General features: G+C 44.3%; 1 protein-coding gene across 7 annotated transcripts in view; it reads right to left on the bottom strand.

The window, feature by feature from the left end:
* The window catches only part of OPHN1 (oligophrenin 1), a 146,488-nt gene that overhangs the window by 52,019 nt on the left and 70,214 nt on the right, over positions 1–24,255 (bottom strand). For all 7 annotated transcript variants that reach the window (XM_081336940.1, XM_081336939.1, XM_081336938.1 and 4 more), the window contains 8 exons: positions 23,274–23,345; positions 17,108–17,209; positions 15,846–15,956; positions 14,714–14,818; positions 13,460–13,589; positions 9,862–9,962; positions 7,028–7,122; positions 5,861–5,939 (listed from right to left, as the gene is read on the bottom strand). In XM_081336940.1, coding sequence (XP_081193066.1) covers positions 5,861–5,939; positions 7,028–7,122; positions 9,862–9,962; positions 13,460–13,589; positions 14,714–14,818; positions 15,846–15,956; positions 17,108–17,209; positions 23,274–23,345 — 795 coding nt within the window. The remainder of the gene's footprint in view (positions 1–5,860; positions 5,940–7,027; positions 7,123–9,861; positions 9,963–13,459; positions 13,590–14,713; positions 14,819–15,845; positions 15,957–17,107; positions 17,210–23,273; positions 23,346–24,255) is intronic.

Raw genomic sequence — 24,255 nt, 5'->3', positions numbered from 1 at the left:
AGGAGGACAGCAGGCTTGAACTCAAACAGCTGTTTATTTGCCTCACAGGAACGAACAAGCAAGTGACACTTCCCCCCTTATATAGGGACGCCGGCGGGTCTCTAGCCAATCCCCGTCCTAGGATACTTCCCGCCATTTCAGGTCCTTCCAATCCGCGCGGACCATGTGCGCAGCTGTCAAACTCAGCTGTCAACTGTAGCCGCGTGTGGAGCTGTCATCGGAAACCGTGTGTGCGGCTGTCAGCTGTCAAAAGGGAGCTGTCACGCGTTTCTTATATAGAACAGTGTTAACATTCACATACGCTACATCCCTTCCCCCCAATAAGTAACAGTAACAGTTAACTATTTACATTGTTTGTGTTCAGACGGTCATTTGGCCTGACCCTTGGGTTTTCAGCCAAACATAGTCTCGCAGGTATGCTGGTGGTTTTCTTGTTCTGCTGGAGCATCGTAGGGGTTGATCCGAAGTCCTTTCTCTGGGAAGGGAGATAGTCTCTGCGGGCTTGGGGTTGTCTAGATGGCTGGGAGTGATTTCAGGGCTTGCTGGTGTGATTGGGATTTCCTCGGAATCTGGATGGTTCCTGTTACCCGCGAGAGGTGGCGGCTCTACTGTGTTGGGGGTGATGTGAACAGGTTCCGCTGCAACTGGGTATGCCCCTGGTCGGGGGGGTTTGCTTAGTCCTCTTTTCCTTAGCTGCTCGAGGTGGCGTCTCATCTGCCGGCCCCCTTCCCCCTCAACTAGATAAGAAACGGGTCCAGTGCGTAGAATAATGGCCCCTGGCAGCCATTTGTCCCCTAGCCCGAAATTTCTGGCCCAAACAAGGTCCCTGGAGTTAAATTGACGTGGCGGGGCTGGCAGCTCGGGTGCAGTAGGTACCCTATCGGGGTGCAGTCTGTCCAGCCTGGTGGTTAATCGACGGCCCCATCGTAACTCCGCAGGGCTTTTGCCAGTCGCTGTGCAGGGGGTTGAGTGTTGTGCTAGCAGGAACTGTGCCAGCCGCTGGTGCCAGTCGCCGGAGATGATACGGCGCAAAGAGTCTTTGGTAGCTCTCACCATAATTTCTGCCAGGCCATTGGTAGACGCCACCTCGACCGGAAAGGAGCCGAGGTGACGTGCTTAATTAAGTTGTCCTTGATGAAAATCTGGAAGTGAATTGCGGTCCGTTGTCCAATACAATAACATCTGGGAGACCGTGTGTGGCGAAGAGCCCCCTAAGCACTTGTATTGTGCTGGCTGTGGTCAGACTCCTGACTGGGATGACCTCTAGCCACCTTGAATAGTTGTCCACTACAATGAGGAACAGCTGCCCTTGGAAGGGTCCGGCAAAATCTATATGTATTCTTGCCCAGGGTCTCTGCGAAGGCTCCCCCTTGTGTAGTGGTGCATGAGGGGGTCCTGGTCTGGACTGCTGACATGGGAAGCAGCCAGCAACGTAATTTTCTATGTCTTTGTCTATGCCTGGCCACCATAAATAGCTTCTGGCTAATGCTTTCATTTTTACTATGCCAGGATGACCCTCATGCAGTGTTAAGAGAGTCTTGGTCCTGTGTTTTTCAGGGATTACTACCCTACTCCCCCATAACACACATCCCTGGTGTGTTGATAATTCGTTTTTCCTATTGTAATAGGCTTGGAACTCTGATCCTGGACAATGGTTGTGCCATCCTGAAGTTACCCATGCTAATACCCTGCTCAGAAGTGTAGCTGAAGCTATGTCTTTCACCTGAAGAGGGCAATCTGGAAGTTCGTTGATGGCCAGGATTTGTCCCCCCGGAGCAGGGTCTGGGTCACAATCTGTAATGGGGAGCCTACTTAGTCTGTCGGCGTGACACATTTCTCTTCCCGGTTTGTGTATTAAATTAAAGGTATAAGCTGATAGAAATGTGGACCACCGCAGAACTCTTGGGGACAGAATTTGGGGGGTTTGTTTGTTAACTGTAAAGAGTCCTAATAGGGGTTTATGGTCGGTGAAGATCGTAAACTCTCGACCGTACAAATAATCATGAAATTTTTTAACCCCAGCGACAATAGCTAATGCTTCTTTATCGATCTGGGCGTAATTTCTTTCAGCTTTAGTTAAGGTTCTGGAATAGAATGCTATTGTTTTCTGGGTCCCTCCTACCTCCAAATGGCTAAGTACGGCGCCGACCCCATACGGGGAGGCATCGCAAGCTAGGCAGACGGGTTTGCGCTCATTGTAGTGGGCTATAGTTGAATTACTGGACAGTAATTCCTTCAGTTCCTTGAAGCAAGCTTCATGGAGGGAGGTCCATTGCCACGGGGTGTTTTTATCTAAAAGCCTGTGTAAGGGCTCTGCCTTAGCTGCTTTGTGAGGGAGGAATGTATGATAAAAATTTAAGAGCCCTAAAAAGGCTTGTAGCTCCGCCTTTTTTTTTGGTGCCGGTGCTTTTTTAATCGCCCTAACCTTGGATTCAGAGGGGTGAATTCCCTGGGCATCTATTCTGAATCCCAGAAACTCTGTGGATTTCACCCCAATGGAGCATTTTTCTTTTTTTAATTTTAACCCTGCGGCTCGAAATCTGCTCAGTACTGTTTCTAATCTTTCTGCTAGTTCTTCTTCATTTTCCCCAGCTATTAGGATGGTGTCGAAATACGGACACACCCCCGGAATGGCTTTCAAGGTTCTCTCCATGATTTCTTGGAAAATCCCTGGTGCGACTGAAATGCCAAATTGAAGTCTGTGAACTTTGAAAGCCCCGCGGTGGGTAACTATTGTCTGCGCATCTGCGGTCTCCCTGGTGACAGGGAGTTGCAAGTAGGCATGCGCGAGATCCAGTTTACAGAAGATGGCACCGGACTGTATGGCCGAGAGGACATGCTTCACTGCAGGAACAGGGTAAGCGTGGGGGTTCAGGGCCCGGTTTAGGGTTGATTTATAGTCCGGCAAATACGCACCTCCCCGTTAGGTTTTAGGGGGGGTGACTATTGGGGTCTCCCACGTTCCTCCCTCTACGGGTTCCAGCACCCCTAGTTTAATCAGGCGTTCCAGTTCATCCTCGGTTTTTTTCTTGAGGGCGAATGGAACCCTGCGGGCTTTAATTCTGACTGGAAGGACTTCGGGTTTGAGTTTAAGGGATATTGGGGGCCCTGTGTATTTTCCTAGGGTGCCATCGAAGATGTCTGCAAACCGTTTGCAGACGGATTCGAGGCTTTTGGTCCGGGTGTAGTGGACTCCTCCTACCCAAATTCCCAGAGCCTGGAACCAGTTTAGTCCAATTAGGCTAGCCCCCCCCCCCCTGGGCTACTAGGACTTCCAAGGGTCCTTGGAATTTTTTATATTGTACGTATAGCATGGCGATGCCCATAATTTTAATTGGGGCTTGTTGAAAATCTGCCAGTTTCATGGAGGTTGGTTTAAGCCAGATCCTCCGTTTGCTGAGGCCGCGAATTTTTCTAAGGGTATCCATTAAAATTATTGAGACGGAGGACCCAGAGTCCACCTCCATTTCACACGGAATTCCTTATAATTGGACCCTGATCCTAATCTTGGGCCTCAGTAGCTGGTGGATATTTAATTGGCTGTCAGGTTTACCCAACCAATTTGTGGTTTGCACTAAGGGCTTTGGGGGCTCTGTGTCTGGGGAAAGGGGTTTGGTCATACCTGGCAGGGAGGAATCCAGGTCGTTAATGTTTGCGTGGTTCTTGCTGCGGCAGACGGTATGGATGTGGCCGGATTTTTCCGCATTCATGGCACCTGGCGTTCCTGAATTTGCAGGATGCCCGAGGGTGAGGTGCTCCGCAGCTTGCACATCTTTGTCCTGGGTTTGATGTGCGGGGAGTTTGCAGTTAGAGCCCCGTCTATCATACCGTTGTATCTGAGACTTAGTATTTTGTTGTTGGAGTGCGTTGATCTTGTTATCGGTCCCCGTGATTTCCTCCTCGCTGTCAGCATGCAGGCATTGATGGACCGACCCGGTAGCCCCATTGGTGGGGAATTCTTGATGTTCGTCACGTGTGGCTTCGTAAGCCCGGATTTCGCTGACTACCTCAGCGAGGCTTAAGGTCGGCTTGGCGACTATCTTCCTCTGGAGTCTCTTGTCCGAGAGTCCAAGGACTATCTGGTCCCGGATCCTATCTTCTAGGTCCAGGAAAATGGCACCAGCGTGCGGCATGTCGAACAGCTGCGATGAAGTCAGTTGCCGCTTCGTCGGACCTCTGGGTGCGCTGGGTGAATCGGAGCCGCCAGTAGAGCTGCGATCGGGCAGGCACGAAATGCTTGTTTAGCTTGTCCGTCAGCTCTGCATATGGAACGGCACTAACTGGGTCCGGATTGCAGAGGCCAGCCGCGACCTCATATACAGCCATGCCGTTGAGGCAAAGTAGAGCCGCAGCTTTCATGCGGTCATCAGTTATTCTGTTGAACAAGAGGTAGCCTTCGACTTGACCCAGGTGTGACTCCCATCGCTCTGGGTATTTCAGGTCGAACTCCTTGATTTGTCCAACCGCTGCCATGCTGTCTCGGTACTTACTGCTTCACGGTTAGTTCGGGGATTAGTTCCCCTCAGTGACTCTGCTTAGTGACTAGTCAGCTCGTGACTTTGCTCTTGTTTCCCGTGAAGCAGTACCACCTTCGTCGCCAGTTGTTGTGTTCGCGGTGGGTTCCCGGTAAGAAGGAGGACAGCAGGCTTGAACTCAAACAGCTGTTTATTTGCCTCACAGGAACGAACAAGCAAGTGACACTTCCCCCCTTATATAGGGACGCCGGCGGGTCTCTAGCCAATCCCCGTCCTAGGATACTTCCCGCCATTTCGGGTCCTTCCAATCCGCGCGGACCATGTGCGCAGCTGTCAAACTCAGCTGTCAACTGTAGCCGCGTGTGGAGCTGTCATCGGAAACCGCGTGTGCGGCTGTCAGCTGTCAAAAGGGAGCTGTCACGCGTTTCTTATATAGAACAGTGTTAACATTCACATACACTACAGGGCAAACATGCTCTGTTCCTTTCGGTGATGGCTGAAACGCCAAACATTTATTATTATCCTGTCAAATTCAATTTGGCCTCTGGCAGAAACCTTCAGTGGCTCCATCCATCCTGCCGAACATGGGAGCTGAAATATCTCACTTAACATCATTTTTAATGTTGGGATGTTTAATAAATGTTTTCCACGCTCGGGCGCTTCCTGCTGGCAGGTCATCCTAGGAAAGGAATGGCGATCTGTGGTCTGGCTGAAGTTCCTGCTCCTTCAGTCAGAGCAGGGATCGCCAGGCAGGTCAGGTAAATGGGGAAACGTCTGGGGAGGAGCAGGAGGCGAGAGCGCCAGGCCTGTGGCTAAGCTGTGGTGGTGGCGGAGGAGATTCAAAGAAGCTCAGAGCCAAGAAGCTGAACATTTCAGCCTGAGAAGCAACAGGAAAGAGAAACGTGACTCAGTTTCTTTTTCTAATTCTCCCAACAGGCTCAGCTGGAAGTCACACTACCCTTTTTCCCTAGAGGCCTGAAGTGATGCCAGGAATTTTATATAATAATAAAAAAACAAAATGTTAAAAGTTGCCAGGACATTAACTTCTTAAAATATCTCGATAATTCAATTATGTTTTAAATTTGGGGGGGGAGGCCTGGGAAGGCCATCTGAGGGTGCCTTGGGCCCTAAGGAGCCAGCTGATCCATTTACTAATGTCCAGCTTCCTTCTGAACAGACATGCCCTGGATTACACCAACACCTCCAGACTGAAAATTAATTCCAAGGCACCCCTTTAACTGTTCCAAGGCGTATTTTGTATTTAAAAAACAGCCAAAACACTTTCTGAGGAGAGTTTGCCGCTCCAAAATCACTCCCATTCTCGGAAAGAGGAAAAGGACCACCCACCGTCCTTGCTGCGGCCAGGAGAGGCCCTGCCTACCTACCGGCTCCTTCCCATCCATGGCCTCCATCCAGAGCCGTCGGTTGGCTTCTGAGGGAGCTTGTAAGGTGATGGGACCAGATCTGCATAAAATTCAGCAAGGGGGACAAGAAAGAAAAGTTAACAGCCAACTCAAATGTAGCTTTTATTTTTTTTCTTATTTTTTCAAAATAAAACTGAAAAATGTGAGGGAGGCTCTAGGAAGGCTCTGAGAAAAGTAGGCAGACTTCTTTCAGGAAGAACTCCTCAGTATATTAATGCTTCAGTTTTTAGCAATTTTTTGTTCATTCTGAGGAACGATTTTTCTCTTGTTTTAGTAGATCAAGTTCTTCTCAAACTGAACAACTTCTTGATATGTGGATTTTATCTCTCAAAATTTCAGCAATGGTTGTGGTGACTGCAGAACTCTGGGGGCTGAAATCCACAGATCTCAAAGTTGCCCCGCTGCAAATAAAACAGAGGCCAGAGGAAACAGATCAGTCACTGGTCTGATCAAGAAAACATCTTGGACTAAGGGCCGGAAACATATCTTAGCTTAATCTGAAACTGAAAACACATATGAAATTCATTTTGTTCAAAGAAATTCACCAAATTTATCAAACCATTTCTACATTTCTCTCTCTGTATTTAACCCATTTGTTCCATCACTCTCCTCTTTTTCTTTCAGCACGTATTTGATTAGGTCAAATGTCTCATCATCAAGACTGCCATGACTTCATCAAGCAGCTCTGGATTCTTAACCAACATCCAATCTGGAGGCCAACAGATGCCAACAACAGCTCAAAGGGAACAGAAATCTGTGCCAATATTAGATCTGAGCAGAATTGTTTTCTCTTGAAATTCTCCATCATCGCTACAGGCAGAAAGCATCAAAACCCTTCAAAAAAGTCAGAGCAGACCCAGAAAGATTGCAGCATTCAGCAGACATGTTCAAGCAGAGAAAGGAGAAAGACTAATCAAGAAAGTTTTAATCTGCATTTACACACTGAGCGTGGGCGGGGGAGAGATCCCTACAGCCCCTTCAACTCTCTCAAATAGAATGACATGCCCAATCATCCGAGTGAGAAAAAGCTTTCGCCCCTTCATTATGATTTATTTTTATCTGCACAATCTTTAAAGAAGAGCTGAACAATATTTCACTGGGGCCGAAGCTGCCAAACTTTTAGCTCACCTTTCAACTGTCTCAATGTCAAAACAAAATCTTTTGTCTATAGAATCAGTCTTCCTTCGCACGCAGGACTTCAGAATCAAATGGACGGGGGTGCCCTGAGAGAAACAGAACATTGCATTTAAAAGAAACAGCACTTTAAGGTGGCAATTTAAGAAGTGTGCATCAATCAGTGCAAGTTGAAAGTGGTCTTCAATTCAATCTGATTTTGGCAAATCAAAGAACGAGAGCTGGAGCCAACTTTTTTTCATTATAGGAAAGCTTGCAGGACAGAGAGCCTAAGCAGAGAGCCAGGCAGATGCAGCCACTGTCGCCCTTTTCAGCAGGACTCCTGACCAGGGGAGCCCAACAGTCACTGCGGGATCTTGTGCAAGCCTTGGTCCTGCCACTGGCTTGAAGAAGCAGCCTCAGTTCTGCTTGCACTTCGGCACTTCGGCTGCTGGGGAGCCTCCATGGCTGGGTTGGGGTGGGTTGCTGGGAAGCTTGGTAGACTCTGAGAAAGTGCCCCACCCAGGCCCAACTGCAGGGAATGGGATGTGAAAGGGGACAATATGCAGCGGCACTAAAGGAAGGATGGCACCTGACAGATGGAGAATGGAGGAGGAAGCTCAGGGCAGCAGCCAGCCTTCACTTCGTTAGCTGCTGGGCTAGGAGGGTTATTCTGCAGTTAAAGTGAGTATCTTCCATTTCTTTTTTAGGTATGAGTAATATCAGGTGGATCTGCGAAACTGTATGTAAGAGGGGAAAGGAAGAGCTGGATGGGACCAAGTGGGTGGAGGATGTCTGGGTGGCCCTGGATTCTGGCAATGATGGTGATGAATCTCCTGACACCACCTTGCTGCTCTCCTTCAAAAAGCCCTAATCCTAGTAGCAGAAATTCACAAGGCAAAATGCACCAAGATCCCAATGTGGGGAAGAAGTATGAGATGGAAAGTGGCAGGAGAAGGAGGTCCTTTGTAGTCCTTTTTCTTCTCCTTCCACGAGGACGGTGGCTTGAACTGGGAGGCCTACCGCTTCTTCTGGGTGAGCCATGGGCTTATTCACAGCTGCCAACTGTGTAGAACACACCCATCTGTCCACACTGGAGGGCGGGACCCAGGAGCTGCATGCACAAGCAAAAGCCCCTCTGATGCCTTGTGCTTGCACAGCCACATGGATAAGCCAGAACTCAGTCCTGGTCTACCTGGATAAGTCAGCAAAAGGAAGCTGGGCTTTGCCTGGTCAAAGATAATATGGAACAGATTCAACGGATTCTCAATCTCAACCGAGAGAGCCGGCAGACTCACTCCAAGTGGGAGGAGCTCACCAGTTTTATTCAGCAGGGGGAATTCCCACACATTCGTTCCATGGAGCCACCAGGGGGTCAGAAGTTGCCTGATCCTGCTGATAGGACTTTTCTTATTCTGATTTGGCTTAGAATGTCTTCAGGCAACATAATGTCACTATTGTGTGATTGTTATTTGTTTTTACCTTTGTAGTTTTTGGATTTTTAATACTATACGCACCATCCAGAGTTGCATTTGCAAGATGGGCAGCTATATAAATGAAAGGGAATAAAATCTTAGCCACTACCTAAGTTGCAATTTGTTGGCAACTCAATGTGGATAGGATTAAACATTCCCCCCCATCCAAAAATACTTAGTTCTTTTGCATTTCTTTCAAGTAGGTCTCATTCAATTTGATGAGCATTTGCTTTTGACATTTCTTTTGAAAGAGAAGGAAAAGTTGACAAGGCACCTTATTTAGTTAAGTGGTAGCCAACATCCTGCTTTCTCACGTGGCCACATACATCCTGATCTGTAGCATTCTTGGTCTGCCACTCTTCCCACTAAATCTGATGGGAAGAGCTCAGAAGGGCACTTCCCGCATGGGGCCCCTTCAGGCAGGGACGCAAAGGCAGCCAAGGGGGCCCAGCACACTGGAGAGACAATCCGCAGCTGCTCCGACTCTGCCATCCCAAAGAATGAAGATCAGGCAATGCAGAGAAATCCAAAGGAAATGCTCAAACTTTCCCAGGAAGTAGTAGAACATCAGACTCTCTCTCTGGCAGAAGAACATTTTCAAGAGCTTTCTATTCCTTCCCTTGCTGGCAACGTAAGCAGGTGAAAAGAAGGTTCCTATCATTCCAGTGGAAAGATTTCTTCAAATTTGATTGATAAAGATGCAAATAGGGAATTGTAAGTAAAGAGAAGTCTTGGGTTAGACATGCAAAATTTTGCCTATATTGAAGGATAGTTAATAACAGAAATACTGCTCCTTTAAGAAAGGCCACAATGAGAAAAAGTCTATAAAGGGTTTTGTGCTTGATAAAAGAGCATTTTGGAGGAACAACAAAAGACGCTTCAATGAGGTAAAGTTTAGCGAGATAAAAGTTTTGGTATGATCCAAGACCATGTCATCAGCTTAAGAATCCTTGGGATAGAAGTCTTGGGGAAATGCCGAAGGTTTTCTCTTGTCCAGTTGATGCTGATCCTGCGCATTAGAAGATCAGTTGTCCTGTTTATGATTCTTCTGAGAGACTGGCAGATGACAGAGTGCAAATCTGACATGTCAAAGAATTTCCATTCTGTTAAGAAGAGGTGTCCCCAATCTAATGTCTCGTAGCTCTTATAATTGCAAGCCTGCATGGCTTTGCCTCTAAACACTCTAAAATAACACCCCTTTATGAAAATTACAAACAAACAAACAAAATCAAATACATCTCAACTGGAGACCAGAAAGTTACAGAGGAGGGAGAACCCACAAGTTGCAGTTTGAGCTCAGCGTTCGTTAAGGGCTACCAAAGGGGTGCAGAGTTTCTGCCTGTTTTCCCATCATTGATGCAAGAAGCTACTCACTTGTTTTGCTCCCGGTTTCTGCTCCATGGGCGTCATTCTTAACATCTTTGTTTCCTTCTCATACTGGCAGTAGTATTTGACCCAGGAGATTCCCAGTGCCCCTACATCAAGTCAAGAGATGAATTAATACCTGAGACACCCCATTCTACATTTCAGAAACGTGCAGTATCTAATACAAACATCTCAAATGCTGCCTGGGCCTGGGTCTACAGCACTAAAGAAAGACAAATGGCAGGCGGACATCTCTCACTTCTCTGGCTTGTACAAAGAACAATGCCACAGGCTAGCTGTGATGTACTGGCCCTTGCCAATTTTTCTCAATTCAATATTTGTAAGAACTTGACTCAACTCTTTGATTTCCATTCTGGTTACAAGGCTCAATTTAATTAACTCTAAGGCATCTGCTTTCACTGATTAAAACTCATGATATCCTCATTAACAGAATGGAAAAAATGGTTTAGATAATGCACTCTTAGACAATCCCATAGTAGGATGACCATGTCTAAAGAGTGCTTGTGAATGGCTCCATTCAGCTTGGGTAAAGGGCCCAGTGTTGCTCGACATTTTTATTAATGACCAGGACAGGAGTTGACATTTAACATGGACAATGTCAAAGCCCTGTATCTTAGGAGGAAAAAAAAGGATAAGGCACAGGTGTAGAACGGGGGAGTCCTGGCTGGACAATGATGCACCTGCAAATGATCCAGGTCTTCCAAGACATCACAGTGTGAACATTAACCAACAAAGTGGTGAAGCCGCCAAGCAGTAAATACTACTCTGAATTAGCAAGAGCCCAGATCACGGGAAATGATTTTCACTCTCTATCCTGCCTTGGTCATGGCCCACGTGGAGTAGGGCACCCAATTCCAAACATCACAATCTGAAAAGGAAAAGACGAATTGGAATATCTCCGAAGAGGGTTAAATGATCTAGGAACAGAATTGTTCAAGGAGGAAGATAATGGAAGTTCAGCTTACAAAAGAGACATGGAGGGGAGAAAAAATAGCATCCTGCAGAAATCTAAGGTTGTAGGGAGGAAAGACACTTGTTTTCTGTTGCCCCAGAGGGCAAGGCCAGAAGCTGAAATGTAAGGAAATAGATGCAGGTAAGAAATCAGGAAGAGCTTCTGGAAAATGAGAGCTGTCAAACGGTGGGACAGGCTGTTCTATCCACCTTGCACATCCCCCTTTCCTGGAGGATTTTGTAATGAAGGCTGAAGGCACCAAATGAGGGCAGGATCAGATGACTTCTGAAGTACTTTCCAGCTTTATGGTTCTATAGGAAACTGTGAGTGGGGTGGGGGAGAGAGAAGAGAGAAGAGAGAAAAGTAAATACAGGAAGAGTGGATTTCTTCAAAAAGGAACAGAGTTGCTATGAACCTGGGAACACTTTTTGCAAGGATGATTGCAGCCATAAACAGCACACAGATAAGCATTTTAAGTTTTGTTTGTCGTGAGTTTTTCCAATACACAGTAGAGACTTATTAATGGCCTTGCTGTAAAGTAGCGCCTCTTAGATGAGCAGAGCTGCTTTCAAGGGCCTGTTATGGGGATTCCAGGGTGATCAGCCCAAGAAGGCCTCAGATCCCGTGATGCAATTATTTATCTTGCATTCCCGCAAGAGTGTCCTGTATGCCTTCAGGTGTGTAAATGTTCTTTCCCACCACCCTGGTTTCTGCAGGGACTAGCGTGAGGCTGTGATACCTCAAGTGCTGGTTAAAAGCGGTCTTTAGGGCAGGATCCTGTAATTCCCTTTGGTAATAACAGTTTCTCCCCGAAAGAAGGCCAGACTCAGATGTAAGAAAGACCCTGCAACTTCTCAGTCCCTCTTTGGGCTTTCCAGCCCTCAAGAGAGCTAACCTCTGCCCTCGATTCTGGAGAATCAAGAAAAACTGGAGTGCATTCCCTTAGTTATTGTACAGGTAGCATATACAGAGGAACCCTTACCTAGTTTACTAATGCCTTACTCATCACACTTGGGAACAAACCAGGGGAATTACAAAAAGAGAAGCCAGAGCCAAGAAAGACAATGTTCTTAAGAAAGAAATTCAGAGACAAAAAGCAGTATTACAACAAACTCTGTACCGACATTGACGATAGAGATGGAGAAACAAGAAAGCTTCCAAAAGACCCCCGAATATGACCTTGAACTGATATGCCGAAGGATCTCAGGAGACAGATGATAACCCTCCATTTCAATGTGTTCTATGTTGAAATTCTGTGCAGTAGAAAGGGCTGGGTAAGTGGGCCGATCACTCTCTCTTGGCCCAGCCCACCTCCTGGGGTTCTGGTGGTAGTGGAATAGGTGGCAGGAGTATTAGGTATGTTTGTCATCTGGAGTTGACACTTTACACACACACAAACAAATACAGGTGGGATAAAAATCTGATAATATTAACAAGAATAATTCAGATGATGTGAGAAACTGCTGGAATATCTGAGAAATATGGCAAGCAGCAGAGTACATATCAGTGAGATTCTAGCCAAGTTACGCCAGCGAGGAGATATTGTGCAGAAGGAATACTGTGAGAAGCCCTGGAGAACTGAGGATGGGCAACCCAACCCCAAAGGTTCCACAAGAGTGAAGCCCCTCTTCTTAAAGGGGCCACTTTTCTCTGTGGTCTCGCACAGCCCCCTCCTTTGGCCAGGGGTGGCCGCCCTCGTGGGCAGACTGCCTGGGAAAGGCAGCTCCCCTGGGCTTGATCCCCCCCCCAAGAGCCCCCCACTTTGCAGCGAAGATCCCAAGTGAAGGGAGTTTAGCCTGGGGAAATACAGTCCTCGACTTACAATTATTTACGATTTACAATTGCAATTATTCATTTAGTGACCGCACATGACAGTTGCACCCTCCTGGGCTCACGTGACTGCCACTTGCAATCTTCCCTTCTGCCGAGCACAATCAGCAAGGGAAGTGGGAAAAAGGTTGTAAAATCAGGCATGGTCACATGATGTCTCACTTAATGACCAAACTGCTTTGCAACAAAAGCTCTGATCATCATTGTGGTCCTAGGCTGAGGACTATCTGTAACATGGGGAAGCAGAAACCTTTTCAATTTTAATTTTTCCTCATTTTCCTGTATCCTTGGTAAAAAAATTTGAAAGGAATAGTGAGGATTCTAGCTAAATCCTCATCAATAGTGCAAGAGATCTCTTTCTATCTGGACAGAAGAGGGAGGGAGCCAGGCTTAAACCCAGACAAGAGCGGAAGGCGGGGAGAGTCCTGGCCAAGAGCTGGGCACAGATGGGTGATAACATCACCACCAGGGCTTGAACTGGGCCAGCCAAGGCCCCAACCTCCCAGGTTCATTTCTTAATTGTTTTGCCCTCCCAGCCCCCCACCCCCCAATCTTTCATCCTCATTTCATTTCAATTAGTTTTAGGCTTGATAAAAAGGTGAATTTTGATGAGATGACCGGGCCTGGGGACCTTCAGTGGACTACAAGGAGGCAAGTGGGAGAGCAGAGGTCACTTATTTTCAGGTTCTTAAAAGGCCTGTTAGCCACAGTCACAAGGAGTGACTCTTATTTTCATTCCAGAACTTTCAGGATTCCACTCTGTAGGAACCTCATTTGAGATAAGGAAGGAACTCTGCCCCTTACATTTTTCCTGCGAATAGAGGTATCCCTCAATAGTCGGTTTGCCAGGTAATTTGCAGGTCAGTGGGGCTTCTTTCATTCTTTTCTTGAGGTCTTCCAACTCTTCACGAGTGCTGTTGAAATGATTCCTTGTCTATTGAGCAATGGGAGAAAAGACTCAGTTCGTATTTGGGAAGCAAATGGCCAATGGAATACTTTAGTGGTCTTCCATGAAAGAGCCAGAGAAGAAGGCTAATCTTGGCGGGCCAACCTAGCAATCATTTTAAGCAGAGGATGCCCAGATGACCCTGGGTCTTTGTAGAGGTAGGCAGGAAGTGAAGGTACGTAAAGCATCCTAAGATCAGTAGGGCTGCTTCGAGAAGGTGCCTCTACAGAGAACAGTGGAAGAGTCAACTTTCCATCCTGGAGCTTTAACATAAATGGATGATAATCATGGTGCCTTCCCAAGTTTAGGGATAATTTTTAAATATTTTAAACAACCAAGCATACTTTTTGTATCATGCCTGCACAGGGAGGGTGTTTTTTCCCCAAGTACAAAACAAAACATTTGCACATTCGGGAAGAATATTTATCCAAAGAGGCTCAGTGTATTTGATTTGCCCTTCCCTGGAGCCTGGGGAAAGAGGGCAGAGCCTGGTTCAAAGCTGTTCTGAAACCAGCGTCTCTACCCCTGGGCTGGGCAAGAGCTTGAGGTATGGCATGTCTCCCCCTCTCCAGAGGTCCCTTGTCTGGACACCCACCAGCTGCCTATGAAGGAAGGGGCACAGAATCAGCACAAGCAGATTCTTCTCTGAACAGCCATTTCTCTCTTCCCCAGGTTGGAGAAGTGGAGGAACAGCTCCAGCTCAGCACTCGGGAAGAGCACTGTGATCGCTATTTTCCCTCTTCCACGGAAGGTAAGTGCTGCAGCTGGGATCCCTGCCACTGTAGGCCTGGCAGGCTGGCCAAGAGACTGTCCGAGGCACTCCTTGGCTGCCCCACCCTCTTTAGGGAAGGCAGACAAATTCATCAGGCCCCATGGATCAATCGAGGCCACAGGCTGGGGTTCTCAGATGTTCCCATCTTGGGTTAAAAACAGGTTGAAAACTGGACTAAGTGCTCTCTAAACATAGCCGATTCCTTGTATTTTAAAAAAAACTGAGTTAAAATGTGCAGGTCTAGCCTAAACATCAGTGGCGAGAATAAGAGCGTCACTAAGAAATGCTGCTTCTCCAATTAAAAAGAAGTGGGAAGACACCGGAAATATTGGAAACTCACATTTTGCAAACTGAGCTGAAGCTGTTGCTTGTATGGAAGGAAATCCTGTGTGAGCTCCACAGTCAGGTTGTTGTAAGTGAAGAGGCTATGAAGAAAAGCCAACACCTGTGCCGGGAAGAATGATGAGAATATTTTAAAGATTGTACAGGCAAAAGCCATGGACTATGCCAAAAATGGAGCTGGGCTTCTGGAGGAGGAACATGCTGCCAAATGACTTTGCAACAAATTAGAACTGATTTCAACATTGGCCAAGCAGGGCTGATCGGAGTCACAGATCACATCCCGGCCGCCTGACAATGGAGAGATTCTGGCCAAGTTCACACCCGATCAGGAAACACAAGTAGCTCATGTTCACCTACTCTCCCTCACTGAGGTTTCAACCTGTGTGCATCTATAATTGTGTGGAATAGGTTTTTCCCTTTAATTCTGCATAATTTATTATATATTTTGTCTAAGTCAATGTTTGAATATAACAGGGTTTGTAGATATGGCTTTTGAGCCCTCTTTTGCAACTTAGCTGGCACAGATAATCATTTCTTATGCAGACCTAAGTTTATAAAGTTTATAAAGAATGGAACTGGGCCAATTTTCTAGCACTACTAAATGGGTTGGAACTATTTATTTCCATGTAAAACATATGCAGCTTTCAGTTACCTGCTTTTGATCACTTTGCAACCAAGAGAAACCCTCAATTTCCACTTAAATAAAAAAAAAAGAAAAGAAAAAGAAAATGCAAGAGACTACTGAGGACCGATTTCACCTTCCTGAAAATCTTTATTTACTTTTTTCACCTTTTTTTCCTTTCTCTTTAAGAATAAAAGCATTTCTGAAACAAACAATTGTAAAGGCTTACAACGAAGAGTACAGGCAGTCTTCAACTTATGACCAGCCACTTAGTGACCACCCAAAAGGTACTTAACTACCCAGTTCTGAAGTTCTGACACAACTTTAAAAAGGTTGTGAAATCTAGTTGGTCACGTGTTGACCTGCTTTACAACTGCCACAACTTATGGCCATAACTGGCAGGCTCCATTACAGTTCTAAGTCAAGGACTGCCCTTAGCAGCCAGCCTGTGAATTAAAGAATCTCTTTTCCCTTTAAACTGGGACCAGATTAAAGGCATCAGACTTACAGGCTCCACAATACTGAATTTCTTGCTCTCCTGCACTTCTTGGATTTGATACACGTATTCCAGGGAAGATTCAAAAAAAATGTGTCGCTCTTTATCAACCAGCAAATCAGCCTGAACAGAAAAAAGAAAGAAAAGAAATACTACACAATCCTTCTGCTGCATTTAAGGGAGCTAAAAATCCATGAGCAGCTGAACACTATTTGTAAAAGTAGAAAAAGAGAGGAATGTGCCCCAGAAAAGAAAACACCATGTGTTTTTGAATTGTTTCCCAAGAACAAACTGTATTAGCTATACTAGCCAGAATTCCTATTTGAAAAGTGTGCAAATTGAAGCAACAGAAATCAACAATTTTTACACAATAGGGGAAAAGTGAATTTAAAAGTTCAACTAATTCTCTCTATTACTGAACACACAATTTTGCCAGTTTGTGAATTTTTATTTATATTCCACTTTTATTACATTTACAAAAAACTCAAGGCGGCGAACATAACCAACACATCTTCCTCCTCCTATTTTCCCCAGAACAACCCTCTGAGGTGGGTTGGGCTGAGAGAGTGACAGGCCTATGATCATCCAGCTGGCTTTCATGGCTAAGGTGGGATTTGAACTCACAACCTCCCACTTTCTAGTTTGTAGCCTTAGCCACCAGACCAAACTGGCTCTCCAAACTCATTTACAAATCTCGGCATTGCTCATGGATGTGGAAGCCAGGCGAGGTGGGGAGGTGCTGGGCTAAGACTAGCAAAATGTCCACTCTTAGACAGCAAAACTCACTGGCTGACTTAGGTCCAGCCACTGCTTTCTCAGACCAATTTGACTGACAAAGTTGTTGCAGAGATGACTCCTGTTCCTTTTTGGCCTGCCATTAGTGATAAAAAGTCCAGAATGTTTTTGCTTGCCAGAGAAGTATTGTAACAAGCAGGTTTAATTGGTGCAATAACTGTAGGATTATGGCCTGGTATATCATTTCAAAGAGGTAACTGTCAACCCTTGACTGATAACCTTAATGCTAATCCATTTGCTTGGGGGGTGGGGAGTGCGAGGCAGCTAAGTCAGTGGACCTGATCCCCTGAGGTGAGAACTCAGTGGTGGGGGGAAACTTGCTGGCAGGCAGAAGAGGAACAAGAAGATGCCAGTGTCTTGATTTCCTGAAGAAATGGTAGGACATAAATAAATCACAGACAGGTGTCTTGACCTGCTCAGCTACACGAAGTTGCCTTTCTCTCAAAGTTCTCCACCCACCCACCCACCCAAGCCTTTACCTCTTGCAGTTGAGATTCCTTTTTCTTGGAAGACAAATGCAAGTGGCGGTCCAACATGGAGTAAAACTTCTCCCCATCCTTCTCAAACTTCTTCTTCCTTTCCTACGGAGAGAGAATTTGCACAAGTTTATGCTGGGATCCACTCAGCACAAATGAAGAGCCAAAAGCAGAACTCATTTGACCCGTTAATGTAGATGTCCAGATTGTTCTTTCAAGGACTTTGCTAATATTATTTTCATATAATCCCAATTTCTGGCTGGAGAATGCTTCCTCAAGCACAAAATGTAACAGGGTTTTGGTTTCCACAGACTTACAGCTATGCTTGAACTTCGCTAATGAGCGCTGTGAATGGAGGATTCTCAGATTAATTTTTCCTAGGATTTGCCCAGAATGTTCACAACCACATCTGAGCTGAACGCCTGCCTTCTGTATCTCACCTTTGTTTATTCTGTTGTGCAGAAAAACAGTTATCTCTAACACAGACCCAGTGCAAAACGTTAAACTGCATTCAGTCCAGGAATAAGAATTAAAATGATAGAATAACAGATCAATAACAAAATTATACAGATTATTAACCACAAATGAACTCTTAAACCCTTAGACTTTACTATATGAATTGTACTTTCTATTATTATTAAAATTATAGTTTACAGACTTCACAGATTATGATATGAGACCCAGTTTGGTGTAGCGGTTACAGTTGTGGCCTAGGAAGCAGGAGACTGGTAAGCAATGTTTACTAAGGAACTCGCTACTGTGAATGAACAGAACAAAATATTATTCTAAGACATTTCTGCCATAGTAACAAATAATATTACTGTAGAAAATACTGCCTTTTCCAAAACAGATCCATTACACATTTCCAATAACCATTCCATGTCATCTGGAATATCACATTACCAATTTCTCAATATGATCCTTCTTGCCATCCCTATGCTCAATACAACCATACGTCTTGATAAATCAAATTCCAAAGCTTTGGTATATAACATTATGTTAACATAAAGATTTTCCTACATACATGAATATGCTATCCCAAAAAGATGCCAACTGATCACACAACCATTTCATGTGGGTCAAGGAACCTGCCATTTTTTATATCTCCAGCATAGAAAATCTGATGTCCATCCTTTCAAATACATTCTTCATGGACTCCAATCCACCCTAAATATAGCTTTTTGATGAATCAACCTGAATATTAAATCTGTACATACCATTTTACCATTTTTAGGTCATAAATCCACTGATGGGACTTTTCAGAATTTAATTCTTTAGTCCATGCTTGAAATATTCCAGAAATGTCCATTTTAAAAGTATTTTTAAGATTTTAATGAAAATACATTACAGCGAAGGAAAAAATTACTTGATCCCCTGCTGATTTTGTATGTTTGCCCACTGACAAAGAAATGATCAATCTATAATTTTATTGTAACACTGAGAGGCAGAATAACAACAAAAAATCCAGAAATTTTGCATTTCAAAAAAGTTATCAATTGATTTGCATTTTAATGAGTAAAATAAGTATTTGATCCCCTATCAATCAGCAAGATTTCTGGCTCCCAGGTGTCTTTTATACAGGTAATGAGCTGAGATTAGGGGCCCCTCTTAAAAGGAGTGCTCCTAATCTCAATTTGTTACCTGTATAAAAGACACCTGTCCAGAAGCAATCAATCAATTAGATTCCAAACTCTCCACCATGGTCAAAACCAAAGAGTTGTCCAAGGATGTCAGGGACAAAATTGTAGACCTACAAAAGGCTGGAATGGACTACAAGACTATCCCCAAGCAGCTTGGTGAGAAGGTGACAACAGTTGGTGCGATTATTCACAAATGGAAGAAACACAAAATAACTGTCAATCTCCCTCAGTCTGGGGCTCCATGCAAGATCTCACCTTGTGGAGTTTCAGTGATCATGAGAACTGTGAGGAATCAGCCTAGAACTATATGGGAGGATCTTGTCAATGGTCTCAAGGCAGCTGGGACCATAGTTGCCAAGACTCCAATTCTTACAATTGTAACACACTATGCCGTGAAAAACTGAAATCTTGCAGCACTCGCAAGGTTCCCCTGCTCAAGAAAGCATATGTACAGGCCCATCTGAAGTTTGCCAGTGAACATCTGAATGATTCAGAGAAGAACTGGGTGAAAGTGTTGTGGTCAGATGAGACCAAAACCGAGTTCTTTGGCATCAACTCAACTCGCCATGTTAGGAGAAGGAATGCTGCCTGTGACCCCAAGAACACCATCCCCACCGTCAAACATGAAGGTGGAAACATTATGCTTTGAGGATGTTTTTCTGCTAAGGGGACAGGACAACCTCACCATATCAAATGGGGCCATGTACCATCAAATCTTGGGTGAGAATCTCCTTCCCTCAGACAGGGCATTGAAAATAGGTCATGGATGGGTATTCCAGCATGACAGTGACCCACAACACATGGCCAAGGCAACAAAGGAGTGGCTCAAGAAGAAGCACATTAAGGTCCTGGAGTGACCTAGCCAGTCTCCAGACCTTAATCCCATAGAAAATCTGTGGAGGGAGCTGAAGGTTTGAGCTGCCAAATGTCAGCTTTGAAAACCTTCATGACTTGGAGAGGATCTGCAAAGAGGAGTGGGACAAAATCCCTCCTGAGATGTGTGCAAACCTGGTGGCCAGCTACAAGGAACGTCTGACCTCTGTGATTGCCAACAAGGGTTTTGCCATCAAGTACTAAGTCATGTTTTGTGAAGGGGTCAAATACGTCTTTCACTCATTAAAATGCAAATCAATTGATACCTTTTTTGAAATTTGTTTTTCTGGATAGAGCCTTGGTGGAGCAGTGGGCTAATGCCTCCTTAAGTAACACCAGCTGCCTGCAATTAGTGCAGGTTCGAGTTCCACCAGGCTCAAGGTTGACTCAGCCTTCCATCCTTCCGAGGTAGGTAAAATGAGGACCCAGATTGTTGGGGGCAATAAGCTGACTTTGTAATAATGCAGCTTGGGGGGGGCAAAAGCCCTAATAAGCAGGCATATACATAGAATGAAGGCTATTGCTAAGCACATTGATTTGTGCTTAGATTGTAAGCCGCCCTGAGTCTTCAGAGAAGGGCGGGATATAAATGGGATTAAAAATAAATATTTTTGTTGTTATTCTGTCTCTCACTGTTACAATAAATCTACCATTAAAATTATAGACTGAACATTTGTCAGTGGGCAAATGTACAAAATCAGCAGGGGATCAAATAATTTTTCCCTCACTGTACATGTTTTAATTCTGACATGGATTCCATCAAATAAAAAGGCATAGACACTGTCACTGCGTTTTTTCTGTTTTGTCAGCTCAGCACATCTCACTCTGTTTTTCTGCCTGCTGCATAGTAATCTTATCAGTGTAACCAAGGTGATTGTCACATGTCCAGCCATGTTATGGTTTCAATCTGTTTTGTGCTATTAAGTGCGCATGTCTACAAAAGTTTTCCCACTTTACTTTTTTCTTCTCTTTGTTCTGTCTGATGAGAGGATGTAATCAGTTAAGTTCTTTCTTTGTTTTCCAATTAAAGTTTTATATACAGTAGAATATGCCTCGGGTTTCTTTATTTTTACCTGATGTTTACCATGCGTCAAATGAACCACGGTTCATCGCCCTCTGATAGGGAAGTATTGATTTATTTCCCTGACAGACACAGCTGATGTAAAGTCATGATCTCAGCTTTGGCACAAACTTTGCAATTTACCACCAATTTTCATAGTAAAAGTTTTTGTAAAGAAAAATGAGTGTCATTATCACACACAACTCTTGTGATCAAAACTCTGTTGGTGCCCAAAAATGGCCCAGAGGTTTCTCATCACTCCTTGAAATAAAATACTTTTTCTGCTACAGGTTATGCTTGCCATAATCACATAGGAAATATGTGTAATATCTCATTATATTTTCATTTCACAAGCAGCTATCTGATAAAGCTATTTATTTAAAAAAATCACAGGGATAAATTTTGCCATCTTATAAAGAATATCTAGGTTTTAATTTGGTAAAAGAAAGCAGATAACTGGTCTACCTCAGTATTTGCTTAAAAGAAATATTATGAATCAGGAGAGAGCCTTACTAGTCTGTAGTAGCCAAGGAGTCTGTTCAGCTGTTCACACCAAAATGTTTTATTAAAAGCTTTTGTGAGTGCATTTCCTCAGACGGACACTGAATTTAAAATAATATTGCCAACGATACTTCTGATGACATGAGCTATTGCTCAGAAAGGCTTATGACTTTTGTTAGTCAGAAAAGATGCTACCAGACTTCTTCACATTTTTTGAATAACTATCAGGAGTCCCTATAGGAAGAACACTGTAACAATACCCATGACGCTGATTCACAAGTTTAGAAGGGAACGAACACAGATGTTCTTCACTCTTTCTTGACATTTCGGCCATGAGCCAAACCTCTGGGGCTAGTGGTGGGGGGTGTAGAGGCCGGCCTTCGTTTCAGAATGAGTTCCATTCCTAACTCTGCCTTTAGCCCGAATTTGGCATTGCCTTTCCTTGAACGAAACTGATGCAAACCAGCTGAATATTTAAAAAGTGTGGCTGAAATCATTTTTCAGCAGTTTGTTGGCTCAAGGAAGGAAAACACCATTTGCATCTAGAGGTTGTCCTTAAGTCTGACATTCTTAACCTGGGGATTTTAACCTCTATGCCATATGACTAAATAGATAAATTCTGCAAATCAGATCCTCTTTTTAAACATGCAGCATTCCTGAATCACCCACACCAGCTGACCACAGGAAACTGCTGAGCTAACCACCCCCTCCCCAAGCAGTGGACCACAAGAGGAGCAGCTGCCTTCGAGGCCAAGGACTGTCTGACTAAAAAGGGGCCTTATAAAGAAAATCTCTCCCCTCAAAAACGCCCCCAAAGGGACGGAGCCAGTGCCACAAAGGAAGGAGACATCGGTTCAGAAAAGGGGGCACGCAGCATGTGCTGGAGTCAGCCAGAGGAATCGTTAGCCAGGAAGGTTATTTTACTTACCTCTATCACAATTTTTTCACACACTGGGGAGATTCAATCAAAATTATTTTTAGTAAAAAGTATGTTTGGGTTTGATTTAACCCAAACAGATATTCTTCAGGGAGAGGGATGCAGAATTCATTTTAAATGGAACACCCCCTCAAAACCATTCTTTGGCCAGACTGTGCCCACATTTATTTTCTTCCAAAATGGAGCAGTGTTCTGTGTAGCAATGAAGTAGGCAGAAACTTTGAGAAACCACTAGGAGCTCCACCACATCCAGGTCAATTAATTATTATGGAGCTTTGGAAAGTATTTTGCTGCATCAAGAATGGAACTATCAATAATTTTTAAAATGTCATTTGTAAAATGTTCACAAGATCTTATTTATGGCCATGTTTAATTCTGGTTAAAAAAAAGGAATCTTCTGGACCGCATCGCTCAAATTCTTGGAACTAAGTTTTGCTTCATTCCCTCCTTTCCAGTCCTCTCCCCCATCCGCCTATTTACAGACTGCTGCTGCCCCTTTCCACCCCATCTCTCCCATTGTTCTAGACACTGCAGGAGCCATGCCATGCCACTCTGCAGTGGCCCCCAAATTAAAAAGGAGTAAACAAGAGAGAGAAGGAGGCCTTCGTACTTCTTTCTCACCCCGAAATCCAGCAAAGCTGAGCTGCTTGTCTGGGTTCTAGGAAGGGGATCCGCTTCTGCAAGCGTCCGTGGGTCAAGCTGGCCCAAACGGAGAGGCTGGAAGTGGAAAAGATCCCTCACCTCCAAGGAGCTCCTTAAAATGAGAAACTCACTCTCAACAGTGACACTCAAAAGTGGCACTTAACAAATAACCAAATGTGAAGGTTAGTTTTGTGACTTCCCAGAAGGCAAATTCAAAGATGTTAGTATTTATTCAGCTACTTTTACAAGATTCACAGTCTTCTCATAGGACCTGCATATGGCTCACAATATGGAAAGAGCAAAGTTATAACATCATCATAATTTTTAAAATTATAAAAATACACAACTGTTAATAAATGTAGCTATCCAAGACACTACTCTGCAATTTATTTCTTTTTAGGAACTGGCTAGACGTATTTTGAATGAGTATTGAGAATCACACAAAAGAATCACATCAGCCCCATCTTAATGCAGTTACGTTACAAATAAAATGGGGGCAAAAGACCCAAAACTTACTTTCGTGAATCCAATTTGCTCCTTACGGAATTTTTCCAGAGGCTTGATCAACAAATTGCTGGCATTTTGCACCTGTGAGGAAAATGTAGCAAAATAATAAATACGCAACACTAAACCTTTTAAATCTGCATGATTTGGTCTTCAATTGTGCTCCAGAACTAATTTTGTAGTAACTCATTTGAGAATCTGCAGAACTAAGGAAGAAGGGCCTTAAGGCCCTGACACGAGTTCACATGAGCACAGTTTGGCCAGGTTCTCACATCAAACTAAGTCTTCTTCTGGATTAGTGTGTAATGTGAGACCAGTCACATTGGCCTTTTCGAGAAACCATAATTAAAAGCTAATCATGGAAAGGCGTAACAGAAATCATGATATGGTGCAATAGGGTTTGTGTAATGTAATGTATGCTTTCAGGAAACCTCCCTGCCCCAACAATTTGGAGACATCAGTTGCCAAGAGCTCTGCAACGTCTCAAACCCCTCCTTAGAACCTGCAAGATTCCGGACTGATCAGGTTCCCTGGAAGGGGGTTTTCAAAGTGTTGTGCCCTGAATTGAAGCGAAAGAAGAGTGGAAAACCTGAAACAAAAGGGACAGGCAGCCTTGTAAGGGAAATGGGCATGTTTAGCGTGCACCAGAAATGCAACTGTTTGATTTAAAAACTCCACAAGAAATACCAACAGTAAATAAGATGTTTTAATTAAGGAATCCAATAATTAGGAGTGAAATACACAGAATCCCAGAAAACTCATAGAAAGAAGGTAGATCTGTACTGACTCCTTTCTGGCAGGGAATTCTGCAAGGGCACTATTTTAGAAGTTGCATTATTTTAGCTATTGCTAATCTTAATTTGGGTGGGTGTAGACAGCAAACATGGATCATGAAAATAATAGAATAGAATAGAATAGAATAGAATAGAATAGAATAGAATAGAATAGAATAGAATAGAATAGAATAGAATAGAATAGAATGGAATGGAATGGA

Source organism: Vipera berus (assembly GCF_964194415.1).
Source record: "Vipera berus genome assembly, chromosome: 11".
NCBI classification, from domain to species: Eukaryota; Metazoa; Chordata; class Lepidosauria; order Squamata; family Viperidae; genus Vipera; species Vipera berus.
The sequence above is the reverse complement of the archived record's forward strand: the minus strand, read 5'-3'. Positions and strand labels throughout refer to the sequence as shown.